Here is a 16,142-nt window from a genome sequence, read left to right on the forward strand (position 1 = left end):
ACAACATATCCTTAAATTTGTAAAGTAAAATTACAACGCAGTCTTGTTCAGGGGGACCTCTGCTATGCACATGTACATGGCCTTGTGATTTTACTGTGCAGTTTTGGAGATAATTGACTTAAAAGTCAGCTTACATGTAATAATTATATTCATAACTTCACAATTTCCAATATTCAAAGGGCTATAAAAACTGATCCTTAAAATTGTAAAGTAAAATCAGAACGCAGTCTTGTTCAGATTGTCCCCTGCTATGCCCATGTGTATGGCCTTAAGATTTTACTGTACAGTTTCGGAGAAAAGTGTCTTCAAAATCAGCGACAATGTGCCTAAAATCATTCATCAAGTTGGCGTCAATTCACTTATTACAGGTGGTTACAAATAATCTTGATTTGAAGAGACAATATCTGTTGACTAACATACTTAGGAATGTGTGTGACCCACATTTACAGGACATACTAAATTAACATTACAATATTTGTCAAATCAAAATTAGGCAGATTCAATGAGAAAATCAGTACACGTTTGAAAGGCGGAAGTGAAATTCCGGAACCATTCCATAAGTTCTTTGCGCGCCTCCGGAACGTTTTCGATGTCACTCCAGTGTCTCCGAAGCACAACAACACTGCCTGTGCGATCCTCTTCTTTGTAGGAAAGTTGTATCAATAAAAAAGTGTCCTTCTCTACCTCAACAGCTACGAAATGGCGGGAAACTTCTGGCAAAGTTCTCATTAGTAAGTTTTGATTTAAAATGTGACATGTTACGTCTTTGTTTCGCAAACCTCTGTGTGTGTTGAGAGGCCTCGCGCTAGCTGTGCGGGTGTATATCGTAGGCCAACCGTTTCTCAACTGCTGCTACAATATATAGAGAACGATTTTAATGAAGACTGAAGTCAAACATATCAAATACAAAAGATGTTCTTATTCATATGAAGTTATAATGTCTATGCTTTACGCCTGACGGCGGTTTTCTGCTGAATCTTGTTCGCTACCCGCTAGCCGGGTCAATGACTGGTTGAATATCAAACATAACCATCATAATGTTGAGGTAACGCTTTTTATTTATTGTGTTAAAGTCTGCAGTGGGTTCTGGACAAACAGGACCTGATGAAGGAGCGCCAGAAGGATTTGAAGTTTCTCTCAGAAGAAGAATACTGGAAGCTGCAGATTTTCTTTGCCAATGGTATTTTTTCAATTAGTTTTAACAATGTGCACCTGTTGTCTCATTAGATCAGTGGTTCTCATATGGGTTTACTTAAAGGCATCCCAGGACTACTTGAGATTTTAAAATGTATAGATATTTTCAATTTGCATCAATTCAATAATCCTTTTTGAAGTAGTTAAGTATAAGTTCTTAAACTGAATTGTATAAATCAGACACTGATGGCACAGCGCTGTGTATTACATCTTTTTTTTTTTTTTTTTTTTTTTTACCAAAAATGCTTTGCGCTGGTTAGCGGGTACAAAAAAAGGGGTACGTCACTGGAAAACGGTTGTGAACCACTGCCTTAAAATACATTAAGTAACAGCTTCTTATGCCTGTTACTTACAGTCCAACTGAAATGTATTAAATTGTATTTTGTACTTTTTATTTATGACTATTATTTTTTAACTTTTAACTTTTTTTTTATTTTTAACTCAAGAGAATATTTTCAACCAGATAATGTAGTCTGATCATTGGACTTTAAGTCATTTAACATGTGATTCTCTCTTTCAGTGATTCAGGCTTTGGGGGAACACCTGAAGCTGCGGCAGCAGGTCATTGCTACTGCAACTGTTTACTTCAAACGCTTCTACGCCAGGTATCGTATTACATGATATAAGAATTTCATCCATGACTGTGGTTTTTGTGATTTTGTTGTTCAATTTAAATGTCGTTCTGCTGTTACAGCTGCACGACATTTGTCAAGCTTGAATCACATTTTTATCAGCGTAGATGAATAAGTCTGTCTGCGTGTCCATCATATCCACATTGCTCATGCCATCGTGTCCTTTGAAACCATATCACCCACCTCGAGTTAGGATTTGGCTGAACACACTATTATAATTATTGTCCAATATTCATCCCATTATTAATTTAAGCTTGAAAGCCTTGGCCTTGAATATATAATGTTTATTTTAGCTCTGAGCAGTGTAGTATGATCGCCATTGTCACTTTATCTCCTCGGTATTCTTTGTGCCTAAATCCTACTTGCCCAAAGCGGATAAATCTTAATCTTCTTTTGTTTGCAGGTATTCCCTGAAAAGTATAGATCCGGTGCTCATGGCTCCTACCTGTGTTTTTTTGGCTTCTAAAGTTGAGGTATAATAATTTTACACTAGTAAAGTAGCAGCTTCTGTTGTCGGTGTGCTCTGTTTATCTGTTCTGTAATCAAACATTTATGCCCACTCAGGAATTTGGAGTTGTGTCCAATACCCGGTTAATCTCTGCAGCGACATCTGTGTGTAAGTCGCCTTTTTTTCTGTCAAATATTTCTTAACTTGAAAATGGTACAAAGTGCTCAAATTGATATTTCCTCTGTGGTGGAGATGGTATGACCATGTTCATTTTCTCAAAACAGTGAAAACAAGATTTTCCTATGCCTTTCCAAAGGAGTTCCCTTACAGAATGAATCATGTAAGTAAAGTGGTTGTGTAAGAATATTTTCAGGCATTTAGATGACATCCAGAGACACGAAAAAGACGACATTAGAAATAACATTTGTCAAACAGTAAATGTAGCAACGTGAAGCGGAAGAAGAATAGGTTCATACCTGCCAAGTACAATATCCTTTTTTTGTTAAGCCCTTTTTGAAGAAGGTGTCGATCTGTGTTGTATTTTTTTTGTATTGTAAAAACAGATTCAGTTTAACTGGTCTGATATGTTAAATATAATTTTTGTGTCTTTTACAGATATTAGAATGTGAGTTCTACCTTCTGGAGTTGATGGTGAGAGTTATGTGTCATTGCTACTGTACCATGTGCTGTATTCTGCTGGATTATATGGTTGGATTACTGATTGTTATCTTTTTTTTTCTAGGACTGCTGCCTGATAGTGTACCACCCATACAGACCGCTGTTGCAGTATGTGCAGGATATGGGACAGGAAGACATGCTGCTGCCGCTGGCCTGGTACGATACCATCTCTGTAGACTTATCTGCCTCTTTTGACGTCCTTGAATACCAGATTTATCCGTTGGTGAGGCTCACCCAGTGTCTCTGCTGTTATCTCTCTGAACCAGGCGAATAGTGAACGACACATACAGGACGGATCTGTGTCTGCTCTACCCGCCATTCATGATTGCCTTGGGTAAGATGTGTCCCCAAGCATGTCTCATTACAGCTATTTAATGTAGTTATTTACTTGAAATACGATTATTACATGTAATATAATCAATGTATTTCCTCTCGCAGCCTGTCTACATGTTGCCTGTGTGGTACAGCAGAAAGATGCCAGGCAGTGGTTTGCAGAGCTTTCTGTCGACATGGACAAAGTGAGAAATATCCCATTTTCAAAACTCCCTTTTCACATGTTTTGTGTTATAGTATCTGAATTAGTTGAGGTTGAGACACAACCACATGCATCTTTGACACACAAATCAACTTCTCTCACAGTGTCACAGACTTATCACCCCGAATCAAAAACCCACCAGTCTTAAGGGACAACCTCTCACTTTTAAGGCGGCACGGTGCCGTGTTAGTCGGCTCCAAGTTTCCCAGTTGGTCATCTTCATCTTGAAGCAGCATCCTGCGTGAGGCTGAGCTTACTGGTATCCTAAAAGTCACCAGAGTGTTTGCTTTTGCAGATGATGACAGTAGGCAGTCGGTGTTTTAGAAAAGATAGGAAGTGAAGAACATCTGTTTTTTTGTAACTGGTTTCTCACATTGAGCTTCACTGTTTGTGTTCCTGCTGTGTGTTTTGTGGTCGACGTGTTTGTCGCAAGGATTACAGACAGACTGATTGAGACAATGTTGAATTAAATTAATTCCATTTTAATTGGCTGTAATTGTTCATTTGAAAGAGCTTAGTAGGCAATAGTTCTCTAATAAATACTGGGATTTTACTTTGGGACTATTTTGCATTGAGCAGCTGTTGATCCATACAAGTTTCCCTAAGTTTTTTTTCTCGTTTTTCCTGTTAAGATCCTGGAGATCATCCGTGTCATTCTGAAGCTCTACGACCAGTGGAAAAACTTTGATGACAGGAAGGAGATCGCTGCCGTGCTAAACAAGATGCCTAAACCCAAACCACCTCCGAACAGGTAAACGTGACTCTGCTCTATGTGCCGTCACACACAGCAGAGACTCGACTAGTTTGTAAAACGGAGCGAATTTGTTGGGTAAAGTTGCATACCCAAATTTAAAAAAAGTGTATATCTGCAACTAAAATGTCTAATTTAATAATATTAGTATCAAAATAAACAGTAATACCTGTGATATATTGTTCAGATGTTTTAATACCACTGTATATGTTACTGGTTAAGAGTAAAGAAGATGGCACACAGCACAAATTAAAAAAAGTCTCCTTCTTAGCCAATGTGAGCGTGACATTTTTGAGCCCATTTAGACTTAAAGATAGACAGTTTTTTAATTCATCAGGTCATTTAATTTCTAATATAATCGGACCATTTGGCACAACCCTTGCTGGGGCTGCATTTCCTCTGTCATATTATCCTACAACTATATTGTATTTCGCCAAGCCGCCGTCCTTGAAGGCCGACTGCATCTCAACGAACCGTGTGTGACTATTTCTTCCGTCTGTCTACAGTGAGAGCGACCAGAGCTCCAATGGGAACCAAAGCAACTCCTACAGCCAGTCCTAGCGTGGCGTCTATATCTCGGTGGGAATCCATAATGCTGACGTAGAGAGAGGGAGGATGTTTTTTTATCAAATGTCACTCAGCCCGACTTTTTGTGCTCGCTGGAAAAACAAAAGAAATCCAATTTCATCCGGCCGAGATGCCCCTTCACCTTTGACCAACACCCGCGAACAAACTCTGAGAGCCACGTCTTCACACCCTTCTCCCTTCTCTGATCGTTATGGGCTCACGGAGCGAGCGACTAGCCACTGAAACACTCTGCTCCGGACTTGAAATTAACTTAAAACTGAGGAACATTTAAAAGGTGAGAGAGGGGGAGGGGCTGTGATGGTTCAGAAGAAACCTGCTTTAATGTCATTGTGATGATCCTGACAATCTTGAACAGCCCAGAGGAGCGAATCCTTTCATGTGGCGCTCCGTGGGATTTGAGTTAACTTGATCACAAGTACTGTGTGTGTGTGTCTGTGTGTCTGTGTGTGTCTACAATGTGAGTGGCCAGTCTGGGTGGGTTTTCATTCCTCAGGAACTTTAGCAGTCTTCTCTGTGAAGTGATTGCATCATGTTCAGATCTGATTGCATATCACACTGTGCAACCGCGACGTGATTGGACACGCCTCTCCGTCAGGTCGCTGCTCGGCGGCAGTACGAAATCCCGAGAGAAGAAGACTCCTCGTTATGGTAGAAATGATTTCTTTGAATACAATGATTTAACATTTTGAATCATGGCAACGCCTCGTCCACCCCATTCCTCTTCCCCCTTTTGTAAATAGCCTTATAACTCTTTTCATTTTATCTCTCAAGTTTTGGCTTCATTCATGAAAACGTACGGAGATCATGAGCTGGTTTAGTCTGCGGCAAAGCTGACTCTTTATTTTATTGCAATAGTTTGTTTCATATATTATGCTTTAGTTGTAGAATTAATTGTCTAAAGCGATATTTTGTAATTATTTTGTTTTTCATTTGTCAAAAGATTTTTTTAATTTTTTGGGGGGCCAAAATGCAAATTACAATCGTTCTAGATTTGTTGCAAACCTTTGGTTGTACATTCTCATTTTTAATCTACCGTTTGCCATCTATTCAATCCCTTTTTATTGTGGCAATGTTTGAATATACCTTTTTAGATGTCTCTATATTTGTGTGATGTAATACAGTGGGAGCTGTGTGCGTGTCTGTACTCAAAACAAGGTGCTTAAAAGACTCACAAAATGAAAGCTGCTGGTCACAGAGAACATCTTTCAAAAAAAAAAAAGCACATCGTCTATTCAGGCCAGCTGGAAAATGCATTTTGGGGGTGAATATCGTTGCTTTGCTTGGATGCATCGTGTTCCCTCGATGGCTTTCTGAGTGTCTTCTTGTCGCAATCGGGAGGAAAAACAACCGAAAAGGGTGCAAAAAGATGTTAAATGCCACTAGCCCCTTCACTTTCACAGAGAGCTGAAGAGACGAGTAAGACGGAGAAGCCACGGAGGAAAGTTGGATCCTTGTTCTGCTCGGCCGTCTGACATGTTCCTCGCCTTCTGCCGCCTCCATCTGTCATGACTTCACTGGTCTTGAAATATTTAAAGGGCTTCACCACGGCTGAATAATCCTACTAGTTCTGGTAAAAACACTTTTTTTTTTTTCCAAAATTGTTTTATTACTTGAAAAGTCTCTGTTCATCATTTTTGGAGGATCATTTATGGTAATAAAAATGTATGATGTGCACAACAAAGTGGTTCAAGGCTGTTTTTGGGGGGATCTTCCAGCATGTTATGAAAGTCTTGTTCCGTCCCCGTTACCTAACCTCAATGTCAACACAATGGCTGTGGTAGGACACCTAGTGGCAACAACAAAGAATGCCTTCCATACTACATATCAGTTATGACCTTTTAGGAAAGTGTATGTTTAATAACTGAGAGGTTGGAGTTGAAGTATACACATAGTTCACACAATGCATTTATAATTTCACCCCGTTTGTGCTTGAAGTGTGAGTTACTTCAGTAAATGGTATCACAGGATGTTTTTACCTGGAGTTGCCTCCAGGAGATGGTACCATGGGGATGGTACAGACAGTACCCGTGACGTCACTCTAGGTGCGTGAAGCCAGCTGCGAGAAACGTTACGGCAAACTGCAGGATTTCTCCTTTCAAAATAAAAGCATATGAGGTTGTTTTTCTATATATATCATCTGAGAGGAAAAAAAGGAAAATGGCAAAACTAGCAGATTTAATAGTCGAGATGAATAAGTAGGCCTTATTCATTGACAAGCATGACATGTCACAGCACAGCTTTCTAAAACAAATACTAAAACTATACTTCTTTGCTTGTAGCAAGGCCTCATACAGCAAATGTATTCATGGTTTAGTTGTTTTTTCCCCCATTACGTTCCACTCTAAAAAGTATTTTCTTGCTTATTTTGTTACTATTGTGGTCATAGTAGTAGCAGTGTCTCTTTAGGCCTAAACTATGAATTAGTTGGTATTAGAAAGGTCACTTCTCAGTATCAAACTATTTAGGCACACACAGCTCCCACTGTATTACACATATACACACATATACATGTAGATGTCTATGTTTGTGCAAACATATTGCCACAATAAAGCGATTGACTAGATGGCAAACGGTTTAAAATGAGATTATACAACCAAAAGTTTGCAACAAATCTAGAAGGATTGTAATTTGCGTCTTGGCCCAAAAAAAATCTTTCTCGACAAATGCAAAAACAAAATATGTATGCCCATTTCTAATACAAACTGTTACATGCAGGAAAACATCAATAAAACGGCTGTATTTACATGGTGATGTACATTTTGACTGTCATTCTACATCAGGCTTATCGACTTTTATTTTGAAAGAAGACAACCGGAAGCGTTTCTGTTCACGTTGTCCGACTTGACACTGCTAAGGTTGAGCGGCTGCAGCCAGTGGAGCTCCTTGCGGGCTGCGGAGGATGTCGACCCCGCTGCGGGGACAAGCTCCGGGCGGGACGCTCGTGCCCGGCCGCGCGCCCCTCGCCCTGTCCCGCAGCTCCCGGCACCCATGAAGCCCCGAGCCGATGAAGCCCCGAGCAGCCAGAGTGAGGCGGAAAGTGGCCCGAGACAGAGAGCATGTACTGGCGCGTCGGGTTTGCCTGGACGCGGTCGTGTGTGGTCGATCTTAGCCCGAACCAGAGCTTCTCCTCCGGCCTGCTGGGCTCCGATGAGCAGCTCTCGTTTTACGGGTACATCATCGCCTGCCCGCTGCAGGACCACGGCGGGATAATGTCGGCGTTGGGCTCGGACTCGTGGTGGCGGAAGACGCTGTATCTGACCGGAGGGGCTCTGCTCGCCGCCGCCGCGTATTTGCTGCACGAATTGCTGGCCATCAGGTACACAGCAACAACACGGAGGCCGTCAGAGGTGTCACTGGAGAAGCTGCAGAGCTCATCACGCGTCCTCACTCGGGCCTCTCGGGCCGCGAGCGACCCGAAACTCATCTCATTCCGTCCGTGTCCAGGGCTTCTTTATTTATTGTATTTCTTCTCTGCGTTTGGATGTTACTTAATCTCATCAGGCTGGGCGGAGGAGGGGGAGTCAGTGGAGAATAAGGAATCGTGAGTGGGTGGATTGTGATGTAACACAACCCCCGACTCCCTCCTCACAAACACACATTAGGGCATTTATATCAATATTGGCTTCTTGCATGTGGATTCATGACAGAGGTGACCGTGCAGTGAAGGGTCAGGTGGGCTTAGCCTGGGATTCGGGCTCGGTCATTCAAAGCAAATAAACAAATACATGATGATGGCTAATTTAAAAATGTTGTTTGAAGGGAGGGGTTCGTCCTTTTGGTCCTTTTTTTCTTCCCCACAGCTGTATTCTCATATGAATTGACGTTATTGACGTTGACAGCGGGTCACTTTCATGTGTCTCCATCTCAAGGACGTGGTGACATGAAGCTATAGGTTTATCTTGTGTTTGCTATATTGTGACCCTCCTCCTCCTCCTCCTCCTCTTCCTCCTGCTCCACACACGTTCCGGTGTTTGGTTCCAGTCAACAGCTCTGCAGTTATGTGAAGAAGAAAGGGGGGAAAAAAACCCTCAATTTAAACAGTTTAATTATTATTTGGAACCGGAAATGGTACAACGATGGCTATGAATATCCGTTTTTATTAGTATTAGTAATGTTATTGATTATTCACGGTCAGGAATTAGATTGAAGTCTTTACTTTTGATCAGATCTCGGGTTACCGGCAGTCAAAGCCTGCAGCAATGTAACCACCAGTCAGTATTAAAAAAAGCCTTGAATATTTAAATGAGGTCTAAGTGAAGTGATTTCAGTGACTGAGAGCGTGTGACAATCTGCTGCTTGTAGGCCTTCAACACTATATAGCTGTCATTAATGCGGGGTCGGTTTTTATACGAAAGTACAGGCTGTTCATGTAGTTAAATATTCATTTGGATGGAGTTCCTCCCGACTGGCCGGTCAGCTGCTCGTGTTTTTCCTTCCCTCAAACGGTTGTTTTGATACCGTCTGAAGTGAAATATCGCAGCTCTTTAGGCTTCATTGTCCGCAACCCTCATCAGGTTATTGCACCAAAAAAAAAACAGCCTCTTGAACAGTGGTCGTGCATTTCAGCACCGCGCGGACATAGACAGCTCCTTTACTAAAACAAAGGATTGTTTTTACGCTTCAGCACTTCGCGCACTGGACAGCTCCCTTTAATTCTGCATCGGGGCCACGTGAACGTGTTACCGTTTGCAGGGCCTGCCCTTGTCCGTGAACTATCCTCCATAGTATCCATGAATGCACCATTTAGACTGTGATTCATTATTTTGACATTGCCGTTTTCCCCCCCGGCTAGTACGGATGGCAATCACTCAGGGCATCTTAAAGGACCTTGGTTGCAGATCATTTGATTGATTCAAAATATGATAGCTCAATCATCCTACTACACGCACACACTCTCTCTCACACACACACACACGTCCATTTCTTTTTCAAGCCGTCTGTGTGATCTGCAGCTCTGTCGTTCTCTCCTCCACACAGAAAAGAGGAAGAGCTGAACTCCAAAGATGCCATCATACTTCACCAGTTCTCCAGACCCAAAACTGGCGTCCCCTCCTTGTCCCCTTTCTGCCTTAAGTTGGAGACCTACCTCCGTATGGTGGACCTGCCCTACCAGGTACAGCTGTGCTTATGAGTCCGCATCTGATTTTCTTTTATTCCCCTCAGATGCATGTTTACTATTGAGTGTGAGGGAGTTTGAAATCCAACTTCCTGTTAGTTTGTTCTTTGCAGTATCTGCTACTCTCATCACTCAACTTCCTGCAATATCGAGATGTTTTGCCTCGATCTGATTCAAAATCATTTAAATTAACTACCAATCACCAACGACTTCCTCAATTCTGTATCTTCTTTCCTGAACATCCTTTCTCTCGCAGAACTACTTCGATGGCAGGCTCTCGCCACAGGGAAAGATGCCGTGGATTGAATACAACCAGGAGCAGGTGTGCGGTACCGAGTTCATCATCGACTTCCTGGAGGAGAGGCTGGGCGCGAGCCTCAACATGAGCCTGACGCCGCAGGAGAAGGCGATGTCTCGCGCCATCACCAAAATGGTGGAGGAGCATTTCTACTGGTGAGGATCCCCCAAAAACATTCAAACAGCATTCTTGTTGTTGTCTTAGAACAATGGAGCTTCAATGAAAGCGGGCAGGAGCGGGACATTTCTTTCAAAGATGATTCTTTTTCACTAATTATTTAAAATTCAACTAACTTGGTGTGTGTGTGTGTGTGTGTCTTTGTTGCAGGACCATAGCTTACTGTCAGTGGGTGGACAACCTGGAGGAGACCCAGAAGATGCTGTCTGTGAGCGGGCCGCTGAGCGACCTGCTCAAGTGGATCCTGAGTCACGTGACCGGGGGAATCGTCAAGAGGGAGATGTATGGACACGGGATCGGACGTTTCTCTGAAGAGGAGGTTTACGGGCTGATGGAGAAGGACATGCGCACCCTGGCCACTCTACTAGGTGAGACGCTCCTTTTCAATTCTTATTCATATTGTATATTTCATATTGTGATATATTTGTGGGATTTTCTGTGATTCGCAGAACAGAACAAGACATCCCAGTCATTTGAGATTTGACCTTGTGAAAGTCAACGTACAGACTTTCTTTTTCTTCTGAAAAGCGTTTATGAGTCTGTGTACAAAGATATTTACAGAAAATCACGAGGTTTTGTCATAAGTTGTGTGTTCACATCGTTTACAAACAGCTTTATTTGGAGAGTAGAATGTGTTTTCGATGTGTGCCATGAGAGATATAACCAGGAAGTCATGTTTGGACAAACAGCAGCGCACTACTGACCCCCTGTGGTGAAAGGTTAGCACTGCAGTCAAGAATCAGTACACAACCTCCAGCAGTTAATGGTTTGAGATTAAGGAGAGACAGATGTTGGAGCATGGAAGTAGAGCTGTGCTTTACTGGTGTTACGAGTAACTAAAGCCCTCAAATAAATGTAGTAAAAAGTACACAATTTACCTTGGAATGTAGTGGAGTAGAAATAGAAAGTAGCATGAAAACACAAAGTACAAGGAAGCCTAAATTGTACTTCAGTACTTGAGTAAATGTACTTTACACCACTGATGGACAGAGCCAGGCTAGCTGTACCCTGTTGCCAGTATTTATGCTAAGCTAAGCTAACCAGCTGCTGGTTTTGTATTGACTGTACATAACCTTTTGTGTACTCGGCAAAATAATCAATTTGCACATTTTCACAAGAGGCCAAACTTTTTCTTTCAGAGGAAAATAAAGTGTCTACATGTTGATTGTATCTGTGTGTTGTTATTTGACTTTTCTGTTCTGTTAAAAGGCGATAAGAAGTATCTTCTGGGCTCGAAGCTTTCAACAGTGGACGCCGCAGTGTTCAGTCACTTGGCTCCTGCCATGTGGACGCTACCGGGAACACGGCCGGAGCAGCTCATCAAAGGTCAGTTCACCAAAACAGGAATCCACCAAATCTGTGGATAGAAACTCACTGCTTGTTCAGGCAACGTTAGGTTTGGTACAAAACATTTGCTTTGTGGATTTACAATGTAAAAGATAAAACAAATCAAACACATCAAAAATAATCTGGATTTGCGGAGAGAAAAGTAAATACACTACTCAAATCATTAAAGGAACAGATATTATGGGAATATATTATATTTTATCAAAGTGAAGTGGCCAAAATAACATCGTGCGTGGCTGTATTTGTTCAGAAATAATGAAACATTGACACAATTTGACCCTTAAAAACACCAAAAACACAATGAAAACATACTGAGCAACAAGTCCATTGTAAGCAAAACCATATTCATTCACCACACATATTCTTCAATAACGCCGGCGACAATGTAATATACTCCTGTCGATCTGTACGATGTCATCTTGGGCTTTGACTGCCATCCTGCAACTTAACCACGGGGACGGTTCTGAACATCGATTATAAGACAAAGAAAAGAGTCAAAACTCCACAACGCAGCTCAGAATCAGAACCTTTGTCAACAAGCGACATCCTTCTCGTCCTCCTCCAGGTGAGCTCATCAACCTGGCCATGTACTGCGAGCGCATCCGCCGGCGGTTCTGGCCCGAGTGGTTCGTGGACCTGGAGGACTTCTGCTACAGCGACACCACAGAGGGCAGCAGCTCCAAACTGCTGGATTTGGGCCTCTACTCCGGCACGGACACTTTCCAGGACGACGCGCCCACGCCCACGCCCACGCACACGCACACGCACACGCACACCTCACACACGCACACGGCAAAGGACCCCATGTCGCCCGACAGCGACCCGACCGGTCACTCGCTGTACGACTCGGACATGGACACGGAGTGCTCCGAAAGCGACCCGCTCAAGTGTTGACCAAACACACGGGCGCAGTCGGCCACTCGGCAGATGTCGACGCACCCCGCGGGAGGGAGCGGCATCCCACCTCTGCAGCCTCCTCCTCCTCCTGCCGCCGGGCAGTCTTGTTGGTGTCCCCCGTGTGAGCGGAGAAGTCCAGGTCCGACTCACACACCGCCGTGGAGCGACGGTTGGGTCAAAAAGGAACCGAAATGGGACGAGATCAAAGGACGAGAAAGGAGAAAAGTTGCGGTGGAGGGAAAGAGACCCGGAGAGGCGGAGCGAGGTTCAAACGCAGGAGTAAATGACGCCGCCGCTGAGAAACTCCTCCACGTGCTCCACATCATCTGCAGTCACAACTTCTACCTGTCGTCGCGTTGCCGCAACCGTGGCGACTAAATGTGTGTGTGTGTGTGTGTGTGTTTCATCCGCCCACTTGCACCGCCCAGCCTTCTGTGTGTGTGTGTGTGTGTGTGTTTTAACTAACTGGACCCTCAACGCCTTGTATTGACATGACATCGACACGTAGGGTACTGTACAGGGATTCATGTGAATGAAGTGTAAATATATAAATGGATTAGATTTATTAGATAGAATATTTGCTTATATATATATATATACATGAGTATAAATAATATAGATAGCCTGCTAGTGTAGAATCGTCCCCTCTGTCTTATAGTGTAAATACTGTCGCTGGTCCTTCTGTGTGTTAGACACAATGACTCCGATCGTCGTCTTATTGATGGAGACCCACTCTGCTGGTCTAGGATCAGCATGAGGAGCCCTACGACCTCTTGTACTGTGTGTATCTGTCCACACAACTGGGATATTACAGTAATGCCTGCTGCCCACAGTTCAATAGTGCAGTTAGAGTTTATGGAAATCTGTACAAACTGCCATAAGCACTTTGAAAAACGATCTTTTTTTTTTGGTCCATTTTCTTTTCTTTTCCCATGTTTGAAGCGTACGTTGTCACCGAGGACGGCGGCTTTTAGGTCAAACACACGTGTCACATGCATTCAAGCATCGAGAGCGAGTCAAACGATCACGTAGAAATCGATGAAATGCATGTAGAGTCTGAACGAAAGCGCATGGCTGGTACGTGCCAATGAGAATCCCCCTTTACACTTCACATCCATAACGTTATTTACATTGCTCTGCTGGCTCATTCATGAAGTTTTACGATGCAGTGTGTTTTTTTTCGGTGCCTCGGACCATCAGCCATAAGAAGATGTAGCCCAGTGATCTTTTTTGGTCTTTTTTGGGGGGGGGTGGTTGTAAAGACTCAAAAACATGGATTGCTTTAAAAATAACAGGACTGAATAACGGAGCAGAAGCAGGTTAATGTTACGTGAGGCTGCGTGACGTGTGTGATGTGATGTGTGTGATGTGGTGTGTGTGGTGTGTGGTGTGTGTGTCGTGGTTCGGTGGAGGTTTTCTGTGTGTTTGTCACTCAGCAAATGCACGTATACCAACGTCTTGTGAGTCGAGGCTACAACATGGATAGAAGCACTCTGCAACCTCTGTGTGTGAATGATGGCACTCTGATGAGGTCTCACAGCCAAACCCACACACACACACACACACACACACGTATACCCACAAACGTCATGATTTAGATAATGTTGGTTTCAGTGACTTTGCGAGCGAATCCATTGGAATTCATTGAAATCGCTGCAAAAATCTTGGCGCTTTAAATGCTCGGCCTTAACGGGGATTTTGGTATAATCTGCATCAAGTGCAGCACAGAAATGTCTAAATGATGATTGAGGTAGTTTAGAGACACGTCGTTACATCACGTGTCCACTAGAGAGCACTGATAAGCTTATTCCGACCGCAAAATGTCCCAATTATTACAATTATTTTATAATTAAATTATTGAACTGTGTTCAAAAATGTGATTTTTTTTTTTGTGTGTTTGAAAACATGTATTTATTTTGTATTTATGTTTTACTCAAAAGTCTCCTTGTGAAGATGCTACACACAAATGACCTGAATGATGAAATGAATAGTAGCATTGTAATGTAGCACCGTATGAATACAGGATAGTAGAATATGAAGATATTTTGATCACCATTTTCCTCTCCCACTTCATTTGAAGGCATTCTGGATCCTCTGTTTAACCAGATGACGTCAAACACATCCATACAGTCGGTGTAAATGCAAAGCCTCTAGTAGGGAGATGGGAAAGCCTTTATGTGTGTGTGCTGCAGATGAATTTAGGTAATAATATAGTCTGAAAAAAATGTCTTAAAACTCCTCGTCTGCATGTTCTTGCCTTCTCTCCTCATCAGTCAGATTCTTGAAACTGACTCCTTAAGCTGTTTACTTTCTCTTTACATCAGTGCCGGCGTGTGACTTATGTTCCTCTATGTCATATCAACTCTTTTTAAAGTATATATGTATTTATTTCACATTGTTTACAGTCATTGATTTTGATGATGAGTGTGCTTGAATTTAAGAATCGATAATATTGTTCATTATTTTTGCACTTCTTCTGTTTACACGTTTTTTTTCTTCTTCTTCTTCTTCTTCTTCTTCTTCTTCTATAGCCGAGAGTCAATGGAGCGTATTGATCTGTGTATTGGTGCAATACTGTAGCTTCTCCGACTCGCACTGAGCTGCACACGTTCACGCCGTCACGTCATTGCCGTACTCGCATGTGTGTCCATGTTTTTGAGACGTCATGTGGTAAATGTTAGATTCATATCATCATATCGATGTCATCGTGTTCTGATATTACAGTCCCTCGTCTGCTGCCAGCTCTACTGTGAAAGTGGAACGCTGTACTCTGCAGAAACCATGAAAAAAAAATACAAACATAGATTCTATATTGAGGTGAAATCCCAAACTGACCGCTATGCTGAGGTCAGCAGTCCCGCTGATCAGCTGATGACCGGCGTCCAGCTCACCCGTCACGGGGTGAAACCGTCCTTCCGTCTCAGTGTCTGTCGGCCACTTCATTGTCCTCGGCAGTTTGAGGTCAAAGGTCGCGGGTTCGGTGTGTGTCGCTCTATACGGACATTTCTGCTTGTAGACGGTAGAAGCCATGTTGTCTGTGCTCAAACACATGTGGATTCTCATCAAACTGTAAATAAGAGAGCCCGGGGGGAGGGGGGAAATTAAAATGTGAACGTGATCTAAAAGAAACCGCTCTGTACTCATTAAAAAAAAAAAGAAGATACTTATGAATGTCTCGTACCCGGAGATAAAAAGCTGTATGATAATGGAGTACTCCTAATATTTCATTAAATATAGCTGTGGTATTTTCCTCTTGTTTTGCGTCAGTTATTGTGTTTATTGATGCATGAAAAGTCCTTTATGATGTGACAGAACTACGTTCCTACACAGCATGGATAGTATGGAATTTGATTTTTAGTCATTTCCATGTTTCCTGGATAGGGAATGAAACAAACGTGTGTTTTTATTCAGAAATTCTAGAAATGAAGTGATCATATGAACGCTGCAGAGTGGTTTTCCTGTTGGTGGAGCAGCCAGCCAG

The 16,142-nt window shown here is 42.6% G+C and overlaps 2 protein-coding genes across 2 annotated transcripts; both read left to right on the forward strand.

Moving 5' to 3' along the window:
• Positions 1–595: 595 nt before the first annotated feature.
• Positions 596–5,638, forward strand: ccnc (cyclin C). The gene is made up of 12 exons (XM_068577742.1): positions 596–731; positions 1,074–1,180; positions 1,715–1,799; positions 2,230–2,299; positions 2,391–2,442; positions 2,559–2,614; positions 2,890–2,925; positions 3,017–3,108; positions 3,219–3,286; positions 3,391–3,470; positions 4,120–4,238; positions 4,745–5,638. The coding sequence occupies exons 1-12, from the start codon at positions 700–702 to the stop codon at positions 4,797–4,799; spliced, it is 852 nt and encodes a 283-aa protein (XP_068433843.1). The 5' UTR covers positions 596–699; the 3' UTR covers positions 4,800–5,638.
• Positions 5,639–7,677: 2,039 nt separating this feature from the next.
• Positions 7,678–15,866, forward strand: faxca (failed axon connections homolog, metaxin like GST domain containing a). The gene is made up of 6 exons (XM_068577595.1): positions 7,678–8,142; positions 9,804–9,939; positions 10,199–10,395; positions 10,568–10,785; positions 11,627–11,743; positions 12,330–15,866. Exons 1-6 carry the CDS (start codon positions 7,883–7,885, stop codon positions 12,656–12,658), a joined length of 1,257 nt encoding a protein of 418 aa, XP_068433696.1. The 5' UTR covers positions 7,678–7,882; the 3' UTR covers positions 12,659–15,866.
• Positions 15,867–16,142: the final 276 nt, after the last annotated feature.

Source organism: Clinocottus analis, unplaced genomic scaffold, assembly GCF_023055335.1.
Source record: "Clinocottus analis isolate CAN_PGR_092001 unplaced genomic scaffold, fCliAna1.0.p SCAF_15, whole genome shotgun sequence".
In the NCBI taxonomy this organism is placed as follows: Eukaryota; Metazoa; Chordata; class Actinopteri; order Perciformes; family Cottidae; genus Clinocottus; species Clinocottus analis.